The following is a 22759-nucleotide window of genomic DNA, read 5'->3' as shown; positions in this document are numbered from 1 at the left end:
AGTTGTAATCAAGTGCGTCAACGAAACGTGTTTGCTTTTAAAAATGTCATGGAAGACCCGCGCTTTCAAAATCAGGCTGCCATCATATCCATATAATAGTCATGTTAATGTTATATATATAGACCTCCGAACCCATCACAGCCAAAAGCATCAAAGTTTACTTACAAAAATTAGAACCAAATCATTCATCTTCTTAATTTGCTTGAAACAATGGCATCAAGTATCTCAAATCACGAGAACTCATGGGCTGATCAGTGGGACTACACCAACCCAGACCCCTTGCCTGTTTCTGAGACCAAGAACAGCTCCGGCGCAAAGGCGAAATATGCCAAGAAAGTTGAAGAAGGGCTTGGAAAAACAAAAGAAGTGGCATCAAATGGCATGAACAAAGTGAAGTCAGGAGCTCAATCGGGTTTCCACTGGATCAAAGACAAGTACCAAAAGACAACCGGAAAGCAGTAGCTAGCTGCATGCAGCTTTGCCTCCATCGTCTTATATGGAACATTTATACATATTACATATGTATATATGTATATGCTACCATTTTATCATTCTTTAATTTTTATGACATTTTGTTTTTGTTCTTGTATTTCGTATTTGTATACGGATTTGATTTGATCTGATCTGATTCATTATATTCTGGTTATTGATTTGATTTTTCTGTTTCCAAAATGAGTCCATTGTTCAATAAACAAAACAGAGCTTCCTTCATGGAGATCAATTCAACCTCAAAAAAATTTGAAGCATTAAATGAGGATCAAGAGGTAGAGGATATATATGTTTTATTAATAAGATATTGAAAATTTGTGTGTATAATGACTTTAAAAAAATGTTTATATCGTCTGAGGTTGTCCTTTCGATTAAATTTCTGGTTCTGCGACTGTTTGTTAGTAGTTACGCACGTTTTGTTGACTTGAAAAAAGGATGTTTCATTAACCAAAAAAACAGATATTATATGGAAACTTCCATCAGGCCACAGGTGACAACTGCCACGGTTCCTTTAACATAGTTTTTAGTTTACCCCAACAAGGTTCCACGAGATCAGTTAGTTACTTGTGTTGAAAGAAGGTTCTTTTCCTCTGTCAAAGTTTCTGTTTTCTGTACAGCGTTAAGTATTTCACCATTAATATAAGTATCACAGATCGTGTTTAGTTTTCAAAACACAAGGAAGAACCGCGATTTGATTTCTCTCTCTCTCTCAAGAACACTCTGGTTTTCTTCATATTTCATATTCGAGTGCAAAAGGGTTTTGTCAATGGGATCAAGTAGGCCGTACGATACCCCACAGGGAGATAAAAGGGATGACAACAACCAAGACCCTGCTTCTGCTTCTGAGACCAATAAGAGCTCTGGTTCTGCTGATTGTGCCAAGGGTAACTATACTAGGAAAGTGGAAGAAGGATTTGACAAAATTAAAGCCGCAGCATCAAATGGTATGAATAGGGTTAAGATTGCAGCTCATTTGGGTCTCCACTGGATCAAGAGCAAGAGCAAGACAAGCCGAAAGCAGTAGCAGCAGCTTATCTTTAATCTTTGTACAACATACATGCAAGGCCATTGCCATTCTTTAATCCGAGTCGAAAAAGAGAAATTACCACATTTATAAGTTGTCCTTTTTATGACTTTTTACATTTATTTGTAAATATAGTCGGTTGATTAATTGTGAAACCATGCTTTGATTCATTTTGCTGTTCAAAATTCGAATGGGAATTACAACTAGTTGAGGCCAACAAACCCCCTCTCTTTCTTGGGTCTAAACAAAAACAAAAAGCCAAAGAAAGAAGAAAAAGAAAATTGTTTATGGGGGTGAAATATAAACTGTACAATTACCACCACTTCAAATAACAAACTTTGTAAACATAATTCCTTGTTCCATCCACAACTATATACAATATTTTTATTAAGCTCAAGTGAAACAGAGAAAATAACCATTGCTTACCCATAAGTCTTGCGAATTTTAAATAGACAACTGCAACTTGATAAATGATGTAATACATGCCTAAGTGGGAGGTACAAATCTAGTGGAACTTGAATTTAGCATCGTAGAGGTCTGTCGTAAGTAGGAGGTAGGGAGGGGCAGTGCTCATTCATGTTAGTGTATGGCTCTATGGTGTTATATTCAGGCAGTTCCATCCGATATTCACCAAGGATCTGGCAGAATGGGAGCTTTTCGTTCTTGCCATTACACCAACTTGGCAAGCGGGTTTGGTTATCCTCAAAAATCTTAAGCATGTACGCATCACGAATCTGTGACCAAGTTTAATAAAGCCATGTCATATATAGTCACGGTTATGAAAGTTAAAAGAAAACCACGTGTGTGCAAAATGACTTACAGTGAATTCAGTAACTTGGATAGAGTTGGAAATAGGACCAAAAATCCCAGCTTCTTTATACATTGCAAGAATAAAAGCAACACATGTTGTAGATTTGCCATCGCTGTATACCCATTCATCTTTTTCTGGAATTGTAAGCAAATGATCAAAGGCTATTTCACGATTCTCAACCTCAGTTAGAATCTCGTACAGGTCCAAACCCTAAAAGGAAGCACACAGGTGAGAATTAAAATCAGATTCAATATGGAGCAAGCAGACAATATACTAAAATAACATTAGAACAGACAAACGTATTCATTCCCAAATAAACAAAACAGAACAATGTGGCATGGCTTAGGATTTTAAGTAAGTTGATTTAATAGACACCAAAAGTAAAATGAAAAACCTCAAGCAAAGCATAATTACCTCTGTCCCAAGCCGCTTGTTGAGAGCTTCATTCCACATATTTGCAGCGTAAGCAGGCTGCATCCTGGTCCACATAGACATGACAGAAACAACCTGAAAACAGGAGCTGCCAATTAGGATAGAAAACTTAATTGACCAAAACCAAGTATGCTCCATCTAAAAAAACATATACGTACATACATATATACATGCATGTGTGGGGAGATGAAACGCAGGATGAAATTCGTGCGTGCATGCTGGTGAAATAACAATATAAACTAACAACCGACACAATGATACCCTGCCTCATCTCTATAATGTTTAATTGTACTAGGATACACAAAAGTTTAAAGCAGTAATTGCATACCAAGTGAGTATCAAGAGGAGGAGGATAGTTGTCAGCCATGGTGTCAATCCAGCTAAATATCATATTGTGATAACCATATGGCTTCCCTGACATACTCCGAGCATATTCCCATGCTGCCGTAGAATTGAATTTTGCACGCAATTCTGGATGCAAGGGAAGCAAGGCTATTTGTGGATTAGAACTATCCTTGAGTGCCAGTTCCCACCACTCATCCCATGGAACCACCGCTATAATTTCTTCACCCTGCAATATTAATACATGTAAAATGTCAAAACAATCCAACACTCAGTCAGACCAATCGAAATAACTCCACAGAAAGAGAAAGTACCAACCAAAGCTGAAGAAACTTAAAAATCTATGCAACATTGTCATCTATTTAATTTTTTTCACTAAACAAATGCCCATAATCTGTTTAAGTGACACTTCAAGCCCGATTCAACTATCACTTCCACTCTTTGCAAGAACCAAAACATTTAGAAAGCTTAATTTATATTCCACATAAAGTCCAAACCAATGAAATCAGTGAGTTACTTCTATTTAAAGCATGTACCCAAGGAGCAATTGTTTCTCATACTACTCTTTATATTTCAACCTTAATGAGCTATAAAATGTCCTTAATTTGATACCTTTTCATTTTCATGTCCCGATTCACCAACCCATAGATTGCCCATCTCATCCTTCAAGCACACTGCTGTATGGCCAGCAAATGCTCCGGTTACCCATTTTTCCAATGTCTCGAATCCACCCCATCGGCCACGGATCTTTGAAACTGCTAGAAAATCACCAGAATGAACATCTTCTGGATTTATAGTTGTCTGCCAAGGCTGAGAACGTTTTTCAAATGTTGCACCCATGTGCTTCTTCAAAAAATCAATGTTTGCACTTTGACCCCAAGCAGTGTTAGAAAACAGCGGCAAAACATCTATTAAAGAAAGCATGGTCCCCAGCATCCCTGATGGCATGAGAAACACAGAGACCCCATGCTGCTTTACCTGTTCAACAGTCATCACAGTGTCATCTCCAAGCAATTAAGGTTGTCAAGCTTAATGTTCAAACAGATTACAGATAAATGTACATACATATTCCAACTCTGCCTGCTCTTCCCACGAGTCGAATTTCAAGGTATGTTCTCGAGCAGAGAAGTAGTAATCCCATGTAATCCGATAGGGTGTTGCAAAAACATACAGATCCATACAAGCCCAACTGTGTGCCTCAGAAGTCTGTAAAAGAACCAATTTGACAAAATCAATCCGAGAAACTAAATTTACAATAATTCACTACTCAGAAGTCCAAACCAAGATTACCATGAACTGATTTCAGCTCATGTTAAAGCTGAGCATCCAATACAATTAACTCAATTGAAACAAAACCAATCAAAATCAGAAAAAGCATTCAATAGCTCAAACCGAGATAAAGACCGAACCTTGAGATAGAGAACGCCACCTCCCAAATTGGGTTTGTCCCGATCGCCTTCGGTGAACTCGAGCCGAGCCTGGTTACCAGAAAAGCAAGCTCCTTCCCATTCAATTGATGTATTGTCGGGAGTCACCGACCCGATAAAAGAAGGCAACAAATCCACAGCACTGTGGAAATTGTTGAGCACCGGCCACGATATCTGACGTGGCAGAACCGGAAGCACATCCTTGATCCTGAGGGGAACCTTGAGAGCGTCCCCAAATCCTAATCCTAACCCTAGAAAGCACAACAGCAGCAGTAATAGCCATGGAGTGCGAGAGAAGAGAGACATTGATGGACGGATAGGATGGGTTTTTCCTGGAGCAACTCCAATTGATCAGAAAGGGTTGCAGGGAGGGAAAACCCTAACCCTAGATTTTGGGGACGTGGAAACGGAGGAGTGTCAAAAATGGAGGAGCGCGAGGAGGTGACGATTATCCATGGTCGTCTCGTCTTGTTGGAATTCAGATTTTGGATTATTCTTCGTCTTTCTTTGACTTTACTATTGCTTTGCGATTGGGTCGTGCGTACGTTTCTATGTTCAACGTCGCGGGAATGTTTGCTAGCTTCTGTCCGTTGGATAATTTTTAAGAAAACGACACCCTCTGCTCACTGCTCCGTTTCGCAGATAGAAACGCCACCCTCTCGGAACGGAGTTATGGAACGGTGTTTGAGTTTGATTGGTCATTATAATTTATTTTAACTCCACATGACTAGCCGTCAATATATTGGCATAAAAACTTAAATTATTATTGAAACTAGCCCTGGCACATGCGTGAGTAGTTATGTTAAGAAAATATAATATGAATAGTTACATTCCACAAAAGTAGGATTTATTATCTAATTTTGTTTTTAATTTAAATTTTTTTTAAATATGAAAAAAAATATGAATTATCATATTATCCTTATTTAATTAATAATTTCAATTCTTAATGTTTGAATTAAACAAGGGCATTTTCTGGTATTTTGAATGTTTCACAATTTTCTGCTTTTTGCTTTATATATATAGAAGATTATTGAAATTGATTTCATGTTTATTATATAATTATTTTGAAATTGATTTCATGTTTATTATATAATTATTTTGACATACCTAATAAAAAATTATATGTGTCCAACATTAAAATTTAAAACGTAATTTAATACCTGAAAACCAGGAATTATATTGATAAGGAAAAACATTTGATCTTGCACTCTAACATCTCTAATTCATGGACTTGTAAACGGGTCGAATTTGAATCGATATACCTTAATCTATATTTGAATCCATTTATAATTGGATTATCGGATTCAGACTATCAAATTGCACCTATCAATCCATAGCCGTTACACATTGGATTTGGATCGGATTGGATTATTATCATATTTATTTTGTGATGGACAAAAAATCAAAATTTCATTAGTAGCGTTGTTCTTTTATTGTATTTATCTACTTTTTAGATCAATTTTTGATATTTTATAATAAAATACAATTCATATCCAAATCCATTTATAATTGAATTATCGAATTCGGATTGTAATCGGATTATCGGATTGAGAAGTCCAATTCATCTCCTATTAATTACACCGGATTCGGATCAAAATCCGATTTATTGATAGATGTACTAATTCGTGACTTTTCTCATTCCATGTAAGTAAACATGTTATTACATTGAAACAATGCGTCTACAAAAAAAAAAAAAAAAAAAAAAAGGTTATTTGAAAAGAAAAAAAAATAGAAATTCAAAAACACCCCCAGCATAATTGAAAATGTTCTACAACGCCAGATTACATAATACTTACGTGCATTTCAACACATTTGATTACATCTCACAACAGCGTTAGAGATTGTGTCGATTTGTTCAAATCTCTTGACCTGCTCAGGCACTTTGATGTCATATAAACTGCAACTGGAACTTCAACATTTGGAGAGAACGTTATCACGTACCAAATCTTGTCTACCTTCATAACTTGTCCTCCTTTCGATCTGAGAGACAGCGACTTATTTGAAGAAGCAGACAGAGAGTCTTCGAGACAATGTATAATTTTAGAGAGACCACTTTGACATCCCGTAGAGAAAGCAATTCGAGTAGCAAGGAAGCAAGAGAACGCTGTCTTCCACCACCATTGGTTGCCTGAACGGATTTAATTGAATCTACAAGACAGAGGCATGAATTTGGATATAATCAGATTAAGCACTTATGGTTCAATGCATGCTATAAAACAACAGTCAAGTAAGGTTTAACGCACAGGGATATTGAGAGAACAGCCAGTTACACCAGTAATGCAACTAGCTCCAAGATGACAAGCTTCTTTGCAGTAATCGGAAAAAACTGCTGGGATATTCATATCCTTTATTAGCTCCTGAAACACACATCCAGGCAACCAGCAAAATTAAGAGAAACAAATTTAAATAAAAGAGGAACTGAAAAGAGAGATGTTTAGATATTAAAAACAGACAATAGTTGGTAGCCAGCTTGAATAAGCAGCAATTCCTGCATTTGGAGCAACGATTAAGTGCGGAGATGAATCCTGCCCACATTTGAGAAGTCATCAGAAACAGCAAAAAGGAAAACTGAGAAGGCAAAAGAATGAATATACGACTTAAATGAGAAAAAAAATATATATACTATCCTTGGCAGGAATGTTTATGTCCATTGAAAGAGACAGAAGGTACACGACCTGAGCTATATCCTTGTAACGGTCATGATAAAAGCCGCTTCTAAGTTGCAATGTAACTGTTGAAGGTTTACCAGTATGTACATCCCAGCTGACAGTCTCACTTGAGGATTTACATTTGCAATCTCTATCAAGGCAATGGGCATAATTGCATAGCTCAATCATCTCACCATCTCTATCCATCTCAAAGAGGAAAAGGAGAATTAATTACAAATCAGAGGTAATCTTTAAGCGCTCACCACAAGAGACACCAAACACAAGCAAGCAATCCTTGTTTTATCTTCATGAGGTAAATTCGAATTCAAAACACCAGATGTAGATGAATCCCATGCAGAACATTATTTCAAAGTGTAGAACTGACCTCTGTTGTGGAATTGCAGGCCCAACAAGCTCTATATGCACGTGCACATTAGGAAAAAGTGCATGCAACTCTGAGAAGACAGAAAGCTGAAGAAGCTCTTTCTCTGGGCCTGTCAAAATTCAGTTCATGTAACAAAACTAAATTTTCAATATAACACTGACAGTAAACCATAGATATGCAAACCAGATAACTTACACGGCAACTGTTAAAAGGTTCATAAATCAAGAAAGGAAATTCCCAATGTTACATCCGTAAATAAAAACAGTTCAGTAGAGGCTCCAAACTTTATACTGCAAATTAGCACATTTAGAAAGATGAAACACATACCAAGATAGTGTATGTGCAATTTGTGGCTGATTCCGGAAGTCCACCTTCCTAAACCAGCTACTTGAGTGGCATAGTAAATTGTAAGAGGCTGGAAAAAAAGAAAAGAACAAAGAAACAGGTGTTAATATTTGTGAAACATATCAACATATCCAAAAACGAGCAGGAGATATACAGTATAAAATGAATTCATGGATTTGGAAGGGAGAAAAACTTAAATTAGGCTCCCATATATTCAAGCCAAATAGGTATCGTTCCTTAACATGCATGCTCCCAACTCTCTTGTATAGACTAATTGCCAAAATGTAATACAAATTGTTTGAATTTGATATTTTATACGCAAATTCCAACTCTCAACTGACAAATATATCATACCCGGTGGAGTAGCAAAGAAACAGGTGAATGCAGTGGGATGGACCTCCATTCATAGTACTCCTTCCAACTGGTTAAATGCTTTGATATCATAGATAAAGGCTCTGCATGTGTGCATCATAAATTAATAAATATCAACTTTTATTGAATTATCTTAGCAAGATGAACAAGATGATACCAGTACATGGGCAAAAGGTATTTGAGAGATCCCAAGAATTATTTAACCTGCCAATGGAAAAAAAAAACATAAGTGGACAGAAATAGAATCAACATGAAAAACAAACTAATACAGAGAATTTCAGATGTACCAGGCAGAACAATTAAAAACAAAAGAAACCTTGAACAATCAAAGGAAATAACTGAATTCCCACAACAACATTCATACAACCACATTCCCATTTGATGGACACCTTTTTTTTTCAAGACTGAACACCTAGTCTCCAGCTTTTCACACACCTGAAAGATCACACCCGGAAGAGACATCAGTGATAACACTCAGATGGCAGAATAGAAAAGCACTACTCAAGGTTCCCTGTCTTTCAAAGAGAAAGAAATTGTTGATTACCTGAACGGTTGCTTCTTGAGTAAAAGTGAAAGGAAACTCATTCAAGATATCCATATGCTTCATATGTTGCTCCAACCTTCCGCACTCTTCTTTATGATCAGGCCAATGCACAATCTACGATATTTATCAAGTTGGAAAATAACATAAATTCAAGGAAAAGCATGACAACCATAAAATTTTATTGTCAATGGAACTTAGAAAAAAATTGTCACCCACCGAGTAAACAACATTCAGCCATAATGAAATTGAGCTGTGAGGGAATGAGCATAGTGAGAAGACTTAGCAACCAATGTGAACATACAGGCACATGCCTAGATGTGGTGAACCTATTCACATGGACTATAATGCTAATACCCAAATAATCAGCTAACCCATTATCAGTAATTTCTTTGTTTTTTGAGTTACTTAGTCTTATTAGCTCAACTGCAATATTATTTGTTGTGGGCATGAGCTACCACTGAAGATACTATTCTAAGCTGCAAACCAAGAACCTAGACCCAAGCCGACAGACCTTTTAAAATCAATTTCTCCCGTCCTCACACGCCATTGCCGCACAAGTTAAGACTAACCCAATTATTGCTCTCTTAAATGAAAGCTAAAAACATAGCTAAATATCAGAAGCCATGAAAAAATCAAGAATAAGGTTTCCACACTTGTATTTTTAAAACGAAGCTGTCCATGTTTTGCAGCATGCTTATGAATTTCTGATTTGCTTTCAAAGCACAGCCAATCGAAAGAAAAAAAAAAGTCATACAAATTAGAAGCACCTGGTGAGAAACAGAGCAATAAGCAACAGCTCCACAGCGAGCACATCTTCTTGTGGCCGGTCCTGTGCACCGAGTCCCCTGTCTCTTCCCGGCACACTCCATAGTTTCGCAGAAGCTTTTGCTCTTCCTCAGCTCCTCTCAATTTCCGTTTGAACTTGGGCACGTTTATACTGCACGGACTGCGGCCCTTGGAAAACTCTGGGCCTTTCCAAGCCACCCATATTGGCAACTAAGCCCATTTCGTGATGAAGTTTGAAGCCCATTAAAAGACTGGTTCTTAATAATCGTTCGATCTTATGCATAATTATTATTGGACTGCTAAATTAAACACTTCATCTCATTACACAAGCACCCGCAAAAATATAAGTCATTTTCATTCCCTTTTATTAGGAAGATGACTCGTGAAGCAAAATATATCCACACACTACCAACAAATTTTTTTAAAAAAGCAAAACATATCCACCTTTTTCACAGCTTGCATTTTCCATATGAATGGAAATGGGGTCGGTTGGATTGGCTGTTGCAAGATTCTGTGCTTTCCCTACAGCTTTCTGTCATTTTCTCAATAATCAAACCCATCCAACAACTGATTGAGTGATAAGTTTATTAGTTTAAGCATGCACAAAAAGAGGACACTAAACTTTTCAATCCCAAAAAAAATACACTTTGTATTATAATCATAGATTAAAATGTTGAATTCTTGATGGTATCTCTCTTGTTTAACAAAAATAAAAAAGAAAATTTACCACATGATTTTTCCACCATTCATCTAGCATGGCTTCTGAGCCCTCCTAACATATTTTTTTTCTCCCTTGAATGCCATTATTTTCTGAGTGATGAGATTCCTTTCAATCAAATATTATATTCCCATCATCTTCAGTTTAGTCAATTGTCTCTCTCATATCTTCAAACCTAAAATGTCCTTGTGTTTTTGTGTTGAAAAGATGGAAGGTGTTCTCATTGCCTGTTTGGTAAAGAGAGATCCAATACTCCAATAAATTAAATTTGTTAGTACAATGAACTACAAGAAAAAGATGCCCCAAATCACACTCAATTACAAAAAGCAAGATGCCATATCTTCAAAGAAAAAGAAGGATCATTCACACGCGGTGATTCCATCTTTTTTTACCTCCAAAGTCACAACAAATTTACCTCCACAAATAAAAAAATGTTCGTTGAGAAATATGTTTTTTCCAAATTATTGGTGGCGCTAATTTTATTAAACCTGAGATGTTTGAGTTTTTGCTTGAATAATAAAAAATTCATGTGTTCATGTTGAAAGAGATCTCGAGTTCATCGATAAATCGGAGGGACCATAGAGTTAGTTATGACTGTCTGCCTGCCATGCCATAATTAAAAAAACGAAATAGGCCGTGTAACCATTGGGCTATATGAAGCGCCATATTATTTACGAATTGACAATAAATAATGGAGTAGAATGTGTGTAAAGCTGGCCCGATGGATGGTATATGGGACGGTGGGGAGTGTTGGCCCCACACTATCGATGGTCTTTTGATAATCATGCAAAGGTGCTGGGGCAATATAAATTTGTGGGACCTGATTGATGCCCCAATTTGAGATTATGTTTGACCGAAGTGAAGCGTTTAATTGGATCTCATTGTAAAAAAGAGTTGGTTTATGAATGCTTTTCATGATTACAAAGTCAACCAATTCTTAATAGCTCTTCCAAATTCAAGGCGAATATTTGAAACCTTTGTATAATACTATAATGCGTTGTGGAGACTAGGACTAATTAGTTAGTTGATTAGAAGATTTCAACCCATAATTTAAGCCACCATACCATAAGCCATAAGCCATAAGCCATAAGGTGGGTGTAAATGCATGTATCTAGCAATGCTAGTTGTTGGAATGTACCCTAAAATTTACAAAATTAGTACATTGTTGGTATGTAATCATCAAGGAAATAAAGAACGAAAAACGAATGTTGTTGGTTTTTAATGTTTATGTAGCCTACAATTATGTAAAAAATTACAAACTAATAACAAGCCTCAACATTGAAATGAATAATGTTATCGATAATCATTCACGCATATAAAATCATCGTTCATACGTATCAATTCTATAATACATCACCGCACATACATTAACTACTTGTAGCCGCTTTTAAGTTGATGAGCGATGTAAACTAATGAACAACTGTACCAAACGTTGGGCACAAATTGTGTCACACGTTAGAACAGATGAAACCACAGATGAAGAGATGGTGATGACAACCATCAAATCGGTTGTAAATATGAGTAGGAGATGGAAAATCAATCTTGGAAAGACAGTACGAGCGACGATATCTCCCAGATTTGATCCGCAGTGTCTGAATAATATATTTTGAATTTTGGTAGCAAAAGTCCAACCATGAAAAAGGCCAATCTTGGTCCCACTCCAGATTATTTTGGGACTTCCAAATCTCCTCAATTCTATCTTTTGTCTCGTTGTCTTAGCACGTACACACACCCGTGTTGGGACCTTGGCCAAACTTTTATTTTCTTCCATTACCAAAAAAGAAAATATTTTTCTTTAATAAACTATGGTCCATATTCCATGGCCGTAGGGATAAGCTTTACACACCAAACAAAACCTAAATGCTCTTTTTCATTTATTTAAGTTTTAAGCAATAATCACCTTTCACTTTCCTAATGTTAAGTTCCTCAAAGCCTTAACTGCAGTATCGTAGCATATGCTTCCGCGATGTTAGGTCATGATCGGACACAATTTTTAATTTGGTTCACTAATTTTTCTTTTCAATTATTTGTAAAATTTTGTATGATCTTCAGAAATTAAAAATCCAAAGTGAGAACTAGTGGTGATTTTTCCACTGCTCTTTTGTCTACTTACACTTTTTTTTGTTTTTAATAGTTTTTACTATAACAAAAAAATAAGTGTGTAAGTGGAGAAAAGAGGACTAAGAACATACAATTTTTAACAATCTACAAAGATATTGTTAGACCATCTCCAACCCAATGGGTGAAAACTCAAATTTTGAGTTTTGAGTCCAAAATTCATCTCCAACCCATGTATTTTCAAGGGTGGAAATTTGAGATGGGTGGAATTTTGGGTGGAATTCCAGTCTGGGTTTTGCCTGGATTGGAAATTTTTTGTGGACCCCAACTCATGCTGCACAGCCCATATGAAGAGGAAAAATAGAGTGGGCCCTACGCGGAAGAAAGTTGCAGCTCTCCCTTTGCTTTTGCATGACAAGTGGCAGCTCACCATTTGTAGTTATCGTTTCTTTCATTTTTTATTTATTAAACTTGCAACTTACAGTTGCTTTTGGAGTAAAAAAAAAATTTATGTTTTGAATTTTGGATTTTTTTAGGTTAAAATATTTAGAAAATTAAATCACGAATGTTGAAATAAAAATAATATCAAGAAAAATTAATGGCAAAAAAAAATTGAAGGCTAACTATTTTTAAACAATTTAGATAAAGTAGTAGACTCAAATTATGAGTCTACAAGGTCGGAGGAAAAAACAATTTGAGTCATAAAAATACATGAATAGTTGTATTTTAAAGAGTAAAAATTTGAGTTTAGCCTCAACATGGTTTGAGATGATCTTAGTAGATAAAAAATGAATGGGAAAATCAGTGCCCATAAATAAATAACCGTTATCACAATAAAAATATACATAAAAGAAAAATAGAAAGGGGATACGTAGCACGAGGTAGCACGTGGAAGGAGAGGCGGTGGTGGGGGCAAGCCAAGATTCGGGAGGAGATACTGATGCCAAAGTCTTTTTATTGCAAACCAACAAAACACTGCACCACTCGGGGAACTCCCCCGGTCACTATGTATGTACCAAACCCACAGTCAATGCCACCGGCAAAATCCGGTTCCCACCAATTTTCCCGCGTTTGTATACCCCCATTTCGGGACTCGCGCTTGTCACTTCCCAATTCGCAATTCCACACCCAACGATTTGACGGCGCGGCCCACCGCTGACCACCGGTCAACGCCTCGACCCGTTACCCAGCACAGACCCCGACATTGACCAATATCTCGCCATGGCCGAGATACCGGGGTTTGATTTGGAAGATCGCACCAATGTGGATTTCAGAATCTCAGCGTTTTATGGCTTAAAATTAAAAAAATGAACGAGAAAAAGAGAGTAGATTTTTGAGATTTGGTAGAGAGAGAAAAGATTTGATTTTGCGAAAGAGACCAATACATAGTAATACTATATTACAGATAGGAGAAACACACACGCAGCACGCTGGTGACGGACGGAGACAGACAATTTTACCTGATTTTCATTTTTTCTCTCCTCTGTACAAAACATTGGCCACAAAGGCAGAGCAAGCCTTTGTTCTTCAACTAAGCCAAAATAAAGAACCAATCCAGTTTTGTCTCACTCTGACTCGGAAGATGGCCAGGAGCGGCGTCGTTTCGTGGCGGAGGAGGTCGGAGAAGCTCGACGGCTTCGATATGGTGCCGATGAACTCCGAAGAAGCTCACGTCCTCGCCGTCGATGACAGCCTCGTCGACCGCAAGGTCATTGAGCGCTTGCTTAGAATTTCTTCTTGCAAAGGTAACACTGAAAACAGAGCTTCATTTCTGAGAAACACCGTCGATTTTTAGCTCTATGTGATTTTGAATTTGATTTTTGGTTCGAATGTGCAGTGACGGCTGTGGATAGTGGAAGGAGAGCTCTGCAATTCCTTGGCTTGGACGACGACAAGAGCTCCTCCGTCGGATTCGATGTAAGCTTGTTTGATTAACAAATCTTAATCCAAATTCGTAATAAATTTCATCAATAAACTTCCAATTTCGAATTTCGAATAATAATTTCGTTGCGATTAAACTATAGGGCTTGAAGGTGGATCTGATTATCACTGACTACTGTATGCCTGGCATGACCGGGTACGAATTGCTCAAGAAAATCAAGGAATCTTCAGCTCTCAAAGAGATTCCCGTTGTGATTATGTCATCTGAGAACGTTCTGGCGCGCATAGACAGGTAAATTTCTTCGTCAATGCAATTATTTTCATTGAAATTAATCAATTCTTGTGCATGATTTTGATGCTTGATTTTAAACTCGAATTTGGTGTTCGCCAGGTGTTTGGAAGAAGGCGCAGAAGACTTCATAGTGAAACCGGTGAAGTTATCGGACGTGAAGAGGCTCAAGGACTACATGACGAGAGAGGCCGGACTGGAAGAGAGTGGGATGAACAAGAGAAAGCTACGCGAGCCTTGTGATGTGCCTTCCTCACCACCGTCCATTCTACCATCGTCACCCTCGTCCTCTTTATCGTCACCGTCAAAATCTCCGTCGCCTCCTCTGTCATCGTCGGTCTCGGCTCCCTCGTCGCCGACGTCGCTTGATTCCCCAATCCGACGGCTGAAAATGACCAACTCTGATTAGATCAACCGAACCCGACGCAATCACTTTTTATTCATCAGGGCCAAACTGCAATTACCAGTTTAACTGGTTTTTGTTGAATTACCTCCTCTTTTTTTGGTTTTGTTCTTGTTTGCCTTTGATTTCTTTTGTTTGTTTATATATGACTGTGATTTACACATTAATACTACTGATTAACTGATTACTTTTCTAAAATCTTCCATTAAACAATCAATTCCAGTTCGTTGACTTTGACTTTATTTGCATCTTTATAATTCACTTTTGAGTATTCATAAGATTCATATATGATTAAAGTTTTCTTTTGACAAACAATTTGCATTTCAAACTTATGACACATTATTTTCCTCCAAAAATCATTTAAAAATACCATTTTCCATGGTTAGGATGTTCAAATGTTATAAGAAAAAGAAATGGGTTGAAATGGATTAGTGGATTAGCTTGAAACAAATAAAATTTATAATTAAGAAAAGAAAAAGAAAAAGAGAAAGATAAAAAAGGAGCTGTATCGTGCTGTACACAGAGTGTTGAATCGGGATTGAATTTGATTTGGTTGAGTTGGAGAGATAAGTTTGCAAGATCTTGTCTGGTAGAGAGAATATTGGAATGGGATTGTGAATTGGACGTGTCACAAAATGCTCCCTTTGGGAGGGACTAGGACACCTTGGTTCGTTTGGGACCCTTTCCCCTTGCCTTCAACACCCTCCAATTTTCATGTCTCATTGTCTCTTTGGGAGTGGCATGCTTATCATATGCTCTCCTCTCAAATCTTCATAGTTGGGATGAGACCAACTCATGCTCCATATACCATTTTCAACAACGATTAATGAATGATTGATAGACCATTGATGTATGTGAGATAATTTTGTCTACGCATTATGGCAGCAATGTGTGTGCAACTTTTTTTTATGACAAAAGAAAGGGTACTACTTTTCCCACTCCATTTTTAGGGATATTCATAGAAATGTCACCTGAAAAAAAAAAATTTAAGTGAAATGTCACCTGAATTTTTCAAAATCCATGATTTGTCACATCACTTTAACATCATCCAATTTTCCAACTATTTTCAAGGGTATTTTAGTCTTTTTATTTTCAAGAGTATTTTAAAAATAGAAAAATCATTATAAAAAAATTATGAAAAGAAATTATAAAAATTATATATCTGTTCACATTTAATCCCCAGCCATTTTTACATTTAAGCTTTATTTTTTTAATAATAATTTTTTTCGTTTTTAAAATATCATTGAAAATGAAAAGACTAAAATACCCTTGAAAATAGATGGAAAATCAGATGATGTTAAACTCAGTGACAAATCATGGATTTTGAAAAATTCAGGTGACATTTCACTAAATTATTTTTTCAGGTGACAAATTGAAACTAAGATATAAGTTCAGGTGACATTTCAACAAATATCCCCTATTTTTATCCACTTACACTCCATTTTTTTAAAATGATATGTTCTCACTTCTCTTTTGTTCGCTTATACTCCATTTTATCTTATAGTAAAAAGTATTAAAAAAAATAAAAGAAAATGTAGGTTGATAAAAGAAGAGTGAGAAAATCACCACCCAAGAAAAATGTGTATGCACATTTATTAACGTTGTCCATAAAACTTAAAATTAGAATTGGTTTGGAAAATTGAAGAGATTGATGATACTTGTAGGTGTGGCAAATCTTTGAGGAAATATCATTGGACCCACATGAGAGAGTGGATAGCAGGGAGAGACATGTAGTGTGGAGCTGTAGAAATTTTTTCACTAAAACACCCAAAATGGAGGTTGAAATTATAAAAAAACTCAACACCCAAAACACTTTATAAACACACCCAAAACCCATCATTACACACACTCAAAACCCATTTATAAACACACCCAAAAAGTTGACTTTGGGGTTGATTTTGGGTGTGTTTCTATGTTTAAATAGTGCTTGGGTTTTTTTATAAATACATGTCTAGGATTGGGTTTATTTATAAATTTGTAAATTTTTTATTTATAATCTTTATTAATATTATCTATATCTATAAAGTAAAAAGCAGAGAATAGTGAAACATTCAAAATGCCAGAAAATGCCCTTGGTTAATTCAAACATTAAGAATTGAAATTATTAATTAAATGAGGATAATATGGTAAATTCATAATTTTTAATATTTTAAAAAATAAAAATAAAAATAAAATAAGATAATAGGCCATACTTTTATGAAACATAATTATCCATGTTATCTTTTCTTAATTCTAAAAATAATTTTTTTTTTTTTAAAAAAAAACAATTGACACATGCGTGAGCATGTGCCAGGGACTAGTTATTATTATTGTGAATCAAAAGAAAAAGAAGATGTGGGTCCAGATTAGTGGTTGTGACTGGTTAGGCTTTTGGTCTCAACAAAGGCATCAACGTTTATTGATCTAGGTGCCACCAAGGCAAGGAACAATCGATGTAATAAGGAAAAATTTGAACGAAAAGTACATTAAATTTCTGCCCGTTGCAAATGCGTGGTGGATTATTCTAAACCGTTAATTAATAAAGTAAAATTTGATGTGAAAATTCAAATTAATAGCGACTAAAAGTTATATAAGCTTAGACTATCTCTAATCACAAGGCCATCTTCAACTTATGAGGCCAAATTCAAAATATCCTATATTTTAGCACAAGTTATTTCCCAACTAAAGAAAATTAAATGGTCAAAATTTAGAAAAACTCAAACTTCGAGCCAAATGCCTGGATTGGAATTGTTTTTGGTGTAGCCCACTGAAGGCTGATGCAACCCATGTGCAAGGAAGATTTCATGGGCCTCGCGCTGCTGCTGTGCTACATCTGTCGTCTCGCCAGGTAGCAGTAACTGGTGATGTTGCTGTTGGAATCCAATGGCACCAACAATTCAAACATCTCTCTCTCTTTTTTTCCTTAAAAATAAGGGAGTTTTCACTAAAACACCCAAATGGGGGTTGAAATTATAAAAAAACTCAAGCACTATTTAAACATATAAACACACCCAAAACCCATCATTACACACACTCAAAACCCATTTATAAACACACCCAAAAAAGTTGACTTTGGGGTGATTTTGGGTATGTTTCTATGTTTAAATAGTATTTGGATTTTTTTTATAAATACATGTCTAGGATTGGGTTTATTTATAAATTTGTATAAAAATAATTCCAATAGTAACTCCAATCAATGATTCATATTAAATCCAAGCTATTTTAACAGTAAAAAAAAAATCCAACAGCTGAAATTTAAATATAATGGTCAAAATACTATTTAAAATTAATTTAAATCAAATCCAACCCCAAAACTTATTCCAAACTCTATAAATACCCAATAATTTCTCAAATAATCTACCAAACTATTTTTTATAGTTCTCAGATTACTTTTCCTTTGCCAATTTCATCAATCTCCTTTCATTCTTGTTGAAGATGTCCACAAAATCTCAAAGATGTGTGAATTGGAGGCCCGAAGATGAGGCATTGTCCAAAGGGTGAGTTTCCTTCAGTGAAGATGAGGCTATTGGCACTAATCAAGCAAGTGCCACATTTTGAATGTGTGTATATCAAAAGTTTTTGAAAAATGATCCTGGCATTAGTGGACTCGAGCGACGAATATACCAAGTCATTGCTTCTCAGTTCAAGACTATCAACTAACAATATTCTCTTTGGAAGGCATGCTTGACTAAAGCCAATATGAACCCGCAAAGTGGCTCAAATCTACATATTGTGGTAAGTACCCATTCTTATTAAAGCTTTAAATTTATATTTGTAATTTTATTCAACTCCAAACTTTTTTATTATTCATGTGTAGGACGTGTATGCGGAATCGATCTTTCTTAATGATAATAAGCCTCCGAATATGCCTTTCAAGTTGTACCATGCTTGGGAAATTTTAAAAGATTGCCCAAAGTAGAACGATATAAGTGAGTCTCCCACACAACGTTCGTCTGGAGCTAGTGCAAGTATGGTGAATTTGAATAACGACGTTGGCGATATCATCATGCCTATTCCACGACCATCCTTGCCTAGTCCAAGGCTTGAGGAGCCAGATAAACAAAAGGCTGCCAAATAAAAGGGAAGATGGTTGACCTTCTCAACAAACAAGGGATGAGTACTTGGAATCATTGGTTGAGCAAGGCATTGCTTTCGAGGAGGATAGGAGACGGAATCTCTACATATTAGACAAGTTTGTCTAGCATCAAGCTGATGCTTATACCTATTAGAAACAACAAGATAAGGAAGTCCAAGAACAAAAAATAATGTCCATGAATGTGTCCAAATTTACTCCAAGAAAGAAGAAGTATTAAGGGGATAAACAAGATGAAATTATGCAAGAACATGCACTGAAGATAATTCAAGGGACTATTATCCGAGCCCCCACGATGATGGTTATTAGTTTATTCCTATTAGGTTTCATGTATGATGAATTTGAAGTATTGTGTGTTTTTTTTTTTGGAATTATGTAACAACTCGGTCCTTAATTAATATTTAATTATTAATTTATTCCAATAAAAGACCACTATACCCCTAGAATATTTTAATGATATAAAAATTGACTTTATGATCGGGAATGAATATTGGGATTTCAGTTATACCGTTGCGTAGAGCGCGACGAAACGAGTTTGTAGACATGCAGTACACTCGATTCCGAGTTGTATTGAGGGAGATACGGTCAAAATACGTTCAAGGGCAAAATGGTAATTTTGGAAAGTCCAGCCACCGGTCACAGCTGCGAACAGGACCGGTGCCAAAAGGACCGGCTCAACCCCAGCGTCAAGACCGGCCCTTTCACGACCTCGGCCGCCGCTCCACTGGAAAATATGATTTTCAGTAGGGTGTTGCTCGAAATTCGCTGGCTCGGATCTTCCTCTTCTAGCCACCAATCCCGACGAGTGAGGTATGGTTTCCCACCTATTTTTCGAGCTCTAGCTGCCTGTTGGGTAGGAATTGATCAATTTGTAACGTAGGCAACTCCATTTACGAATTGAATTTCGGTCGATTCGATGGGAGATTCCGCCACTTCCGGTCAGTTTTTGGGGGTAAGTCGAACAAAAATGGCTCCAAATAGGGTGTTATACCTAAGGTAAGAGTCTTGAGCTGTGGTTTAGAGTTTTTCCGGTGGAGTGTTATCGCTTTAGGCACCACGCGCTGCCGGCGTGTGGCGGCGCGTGGGTAGCGGTGAGGACCAAGATCAGCCCTAGAACAATCTCCTAGTCCCCACGAGGGCGTAGGATTTGGCGGATCTTAATTCGGATAACGTTTGAACCCCGAACAGATCTCTCCTAGTGGGTGATTCCGTGTTCAATGTTTAAACAGTTGGATCGTAATCATGTTCCAGTATGTTGATCTAGGTAATTTCGAGGATAGTATAGCATTTGACGAATTGTAAAATAGAGTCTCGGATACTCCAAAATGTCATCCCTAGAGTGAGGTTTCTGATAAAACAAACCGATTCACAGTCGAGAACAGAGGAATGAACTACGTGTGGCTTGATCCTCGAGAAGTGCGTGGCGACCTACGATTATTAGGACATTTTGGTCATTTACAACCCACGTTACAGTGTCGATTTAACAGTTTCGACCCGGATTCCAAAGTGGAAATTGGGTCAGGTTGTTTCAAATTATGTTATGTGTTTTCTTTTGGAATAAAATTATATTTGTGAAATTTCAATTTTTTTAGGTCAAAATGTTCAAAATAAATAAATTATGAAGTTAATTAAAAATATTAAATGAAGAAAATTTATCCATTATTTTTAAAAAAAAAAATTAGACTTAACCATTCTTAAACAATTTAATAAAGTTGCGGACTTAGAATTTAAGTATGAAGTGTTGGGGGAAAAAACGGTTTGAGTCCAGGCAAAACCCAAATTGTTACTTTTTGGAGGGGAAAAATTTGGGTTTAGCCCCAAATGGGTTGGAGAAGGCCTCAGGCCATCTCGAACCCAATGACCTAAACCCAAAATATCCCAAATTATTGCCCAAAACATTTCCCAACCCAAGAAAGTAAAGGGCTAAAATTTGAAAAAATCCAAATTTTGACCCAAATACCAGTCCAAATATTGCTTGGACCCAAAACTATTCAGTGGAGTCTACCAAGAAAAAGGCACACCCCATATGTATCAGAAAAACAATGGGGCCCAGTGCTAGTGGCTTTGTCTAATGGCCCATCCCATATGTCTGCTCCTGGTCAATCGGCCGTTGCAATTCAAATGCCTTTAAAAAAATTAAAAAAATCATGCAAGTAACTTCAAAAAGGAGTCTGTTTACTTTTTAAATCATGCAATTCAATTGGCCGTTGCAATTCAATCCTCCTTTTGTGTTTTTTTGAGTGCTGCTATTTCCACACACTTGTCTTATTTTCCTACCTACTTTATCTCCCACTTACCATGTAAATTTGAAAAAAAATATAATCCTATCTTTCCACCCACCATTATTCTTAAAATACCCTTTAATTATTAATTCAAGCAAATTCTCTTTTATGTTAACTTGTGAGTCATTTAAATTTGATTTAATGATTGAAAAGAGCAATTGTTTGCTCTAATTGGAGTGATTTGAAGACCAAAACAAAACTAATAGAACATATTTTCAACATGAGCATCTGATTACATTGGGATTTGCTCCTTGGGAAGAGAAGACTTTTGCCATGTCGATCATTGGGATTTGCTGGCCTCCTACAAATGGGAGGAATACATGATGACTGGAGTTTCTAATGAAGAATCCATTGTTTTGGCTCAAAACTTTTGGGGTTAGGATTTTAGGATGGAGATAAAATAAGAAGTTGAGGGGTGCTTTGGATTTGATGTTTGATCTTTGTGCTTTGGATTTTTTAAAAACTTTTTTTTTATTTTAAGTTTGAGGCAATTGTTTTGTTTCTTTTAATCATTTCCATAAGTCCTTAAAAGTCATTTTATAAAGGGGTAAATTTGTCTTAAATTTTCACCCTCCAAAATACAACTATTCATCTATTACCTGAACTCAAACAGTTTTTTCCTCCAACCGTACAGGACTCAAATTTTGAGTCCAATGCTTTATTAATTATTTAAGAATGGTTTACCTCTACAAATTTGTTGTGTTTAATTTTTCTTAAGTTAGTTTTGGTTTATACCATTGTGATTTATTTTTCTTTTTAACCTAAAAAAATTGAAATTTCAAAAATAATATTTATAGCATTGCACAACCATTAATTAAATGCAAAAAAGTTTTGGATTCATGGAGCACAAATGAAGGAGAAAACGGAATTTTAGGGATGTGTATGCTAAAATTTTCCATTTATAACCAATGGCATATCATGGAATTTCATTCACTATAGTGGACATAAGAACAACTTACATAGTCACACATTTGGCTTGGTGGACTACAATTGACAAGGGGAAATTAGTGTCATGCATCCATTACATCACAGCAAAATTGGACCTATACCTAAGAGTCCTTTATATTTATATTATGGTTGTCTCAGGGTCTCGGACTTTCTGGACATGTTGCTACAAGCTGTTATTGGTCCAGATCATTGCAAGATTAGTAGGATTGTCATATCTATTATGCAATGTCAAATTCAATCTAAAAGAGCCCAAGTTCAGTATCACGAATGCGTTTCTTACCCAATTCAACCACACAACCATGAACCAAACTCTGGACTTAAATTTTTCCCAAAACATCACAATAATAAACCCAAACAAAAGGGCGGCCATAAAGTAGCATGGCATCCAAGTCACTGCAGTGCAATGTATAGCAAAATATAAAAACTCTGAAGAGTTTGTAAGTAAGAGTCGTTCTATGGTAAGGGTGTCATATATATGGACTATAGATATGGACGTTCATATT

The 22759-nt window shown here is 36.3% G+C and overlaps 3 protein-coding genes across 4 annotated transcripts; 1 reads left to right on the top strand and 2 right to left on the bottom strand.

The window, feature by feature from the left end:
• Nucleotides 1-1780: 1780 nt before the first annotated feature.
• LOC103343066 (zinc finger MYND domain protein) lies at nt 1781-5231 on the bottom strand. Its single transcript, XM_008246743.3, has 7 exons — nt 4508-5231; nt 4164-4304; nt 3711-4076; nt 3085-3327; nt 2739-2831; nt 2334-2534; nt 1781-2247 (listed from the first exon to the last, which is right to left on the bottom strand). The coding sequence occupies exons 1-7, from the start codon at nt 4829-4831 to the stop codon at nt 2035-2037; spliced, it is 1581 nt and encodes a 526-aa protein (XP_008244965.2). The 5' UTR covers nt 4832-5231; the 3' UTR covers nt 1781-2034.
• Nucleotides 5232-6137: 906 nt separating this feature from the next.
• Nucleotides 6138-9855, bottom strand: LOC103343067 (zinc ion binding protein). 2 transcript variants are annotated; one of them, XM_089045346.1, is made up of 13 exons: nt 9588-9855; nt 9331-9369; nt 9036-9069; nt 8820-8933; nt 8592-8710; nt 8433-8479; nt 8258-8358; nt 7886-7973; nt 7559-7667; nt 7201-7372; nt 6979-7050; nt 6769-6882; nt 6138-6673 (listed from the first exon to the last, which is right to left on the bottom strand). In XM_089045346.1, exons 1-13 carry the CDS (start codon nt 9686-9688, stop codon nt 6566-6568), a joined length of 1218 nt encoding a protein of 405 aa, XP_088901472.1. In that variant the 5' UTR covers nt 9689-9855; the 3' UTR covers nt 6138-6565. The 2 variants fall into 2 exon arrangements, with proteins under 2 accessions (XP_088901472.1, XP_008244966.2); XM_008246744.2 differs by lacking the exons at nt 9036-9069; nt 9331-9369 and having other exon boundaries at nt 9587-9841.
• Nucleotides 9856-13702: 3847 nt separating this feature from the next.
• Nucleotides 13703-15152, top strand: LOC103343069 (two-component response regulator ARR5). Its single transcript, XM_008246747.3, has 4 exons — nt 13703-14126; nt 14219-14298; nt 14406-14554; nt 14654-15152. The coding sequence occupies exons 1-4, from the start codon at nt 13964-13966 to the stop codon at nt 14958-14960; spliced, it is 699 nt and encodes a 232-aa protein (XP_008244969.1). The 5' UTR covers nt 13703-13963; the 3' UTR covers nt 14961-15152.
• Nucleotides 15153-22759: the final 7607 nt, after the last annotated feature.

Source organism: Prunus mume, linkage group LG2 (genome assembly GCF_029339155.1).
Source record: "Prunus mume cultivar Tortuosa linkage group LG2, ASM2933915v1, whole genome shotgun sequence".
Lineage (NCBI taxonomy): Eukaryota > Viridiplantae > Streptophyta > Magnoliopsida > Rosales > Rosaceae > Prunus > Prunus mume.
Note: the sequence above shows the minus strand (reverse complement) of the source record. Positions and strands in the feature narration are given on the sequence as shown.

What these genes read in the sequence shown, in the direction of transcription:
- LOC103343066 (XM_008246743.3), bottom strand. Translation starts at nt 4,831, where the DNA reads ATGTCTCTCTTCTCTCGCACTCCATGGCTATTACTGCTGCTGTTGTGC. An exon ending in AGCAGGCAGAGTTGGAATAT is followed by an intron (nt 4,077 to 4,163) that starts GTATGTACATTT and finishes ACTGTTGAACAG; the next exon opens with GTAAAGCAGCATGGGGTCTC. An exon ending in ACAAGCGGCTTGGGACAGAG is followed by an intron (nt 2,535 to 2,738) that starts GTAATTATGCTT and finishes GCTTCCTTTTAG; the next exon opens with GGTTTGGACCTGTACGAGAT.
- LOC103343069 (XM_008246747.3), top strand. Translation starts at nt 13,964, where the DNA reads ATGGCCAGGAGCGGCGTCGTTTCGTGGCGGAGGAGGTCGGAGAAGCTC. An exon ending in GCTCCTCCGTCGGATTCGAT is followed by an intron (nt 14,299 to 14,405) that starts GTAAGCTTGTTT and finishes ATTAAACTATAG; the next exon opens with GGCTTGAAGGTGGATCTGAT. An exon ending in GTTCTGGCGCGCATAGACAG is followed by an intron (nt 14,555 to 14,653) that starts GTAAATTTCTTC and finishes GGTGTTCGCCAG; the next exon opens with GTGTTTGGAAGAAGGCGCAG.
- LOC103343067 (XM_089045346.1), bottom strand. Translation starts at nt 9,688, where the DNA reads ATGGAGTGTGCCGGGAAGAGACAGGGGACTCGGTGCACAGGACCGGCC. An exon ending in ATTTCCTTTGATTGTTCAAG is followed by an intron (nt 8,480 to 8,591) that starts GTTTCTTTTGTT and finishes TTCCATTGGCAG; the next exon opens with GTTAAATAATTCTTGGGATC. An exon ending in ATTGCACATACACTATCTTG is followed by an intron (nt 7,668 to 7,885) that starts GTATGTGTTTCA and finishes GAATTTTGACAG; the next exon opens with GCCCAGAGAAAGAGCTTCTT.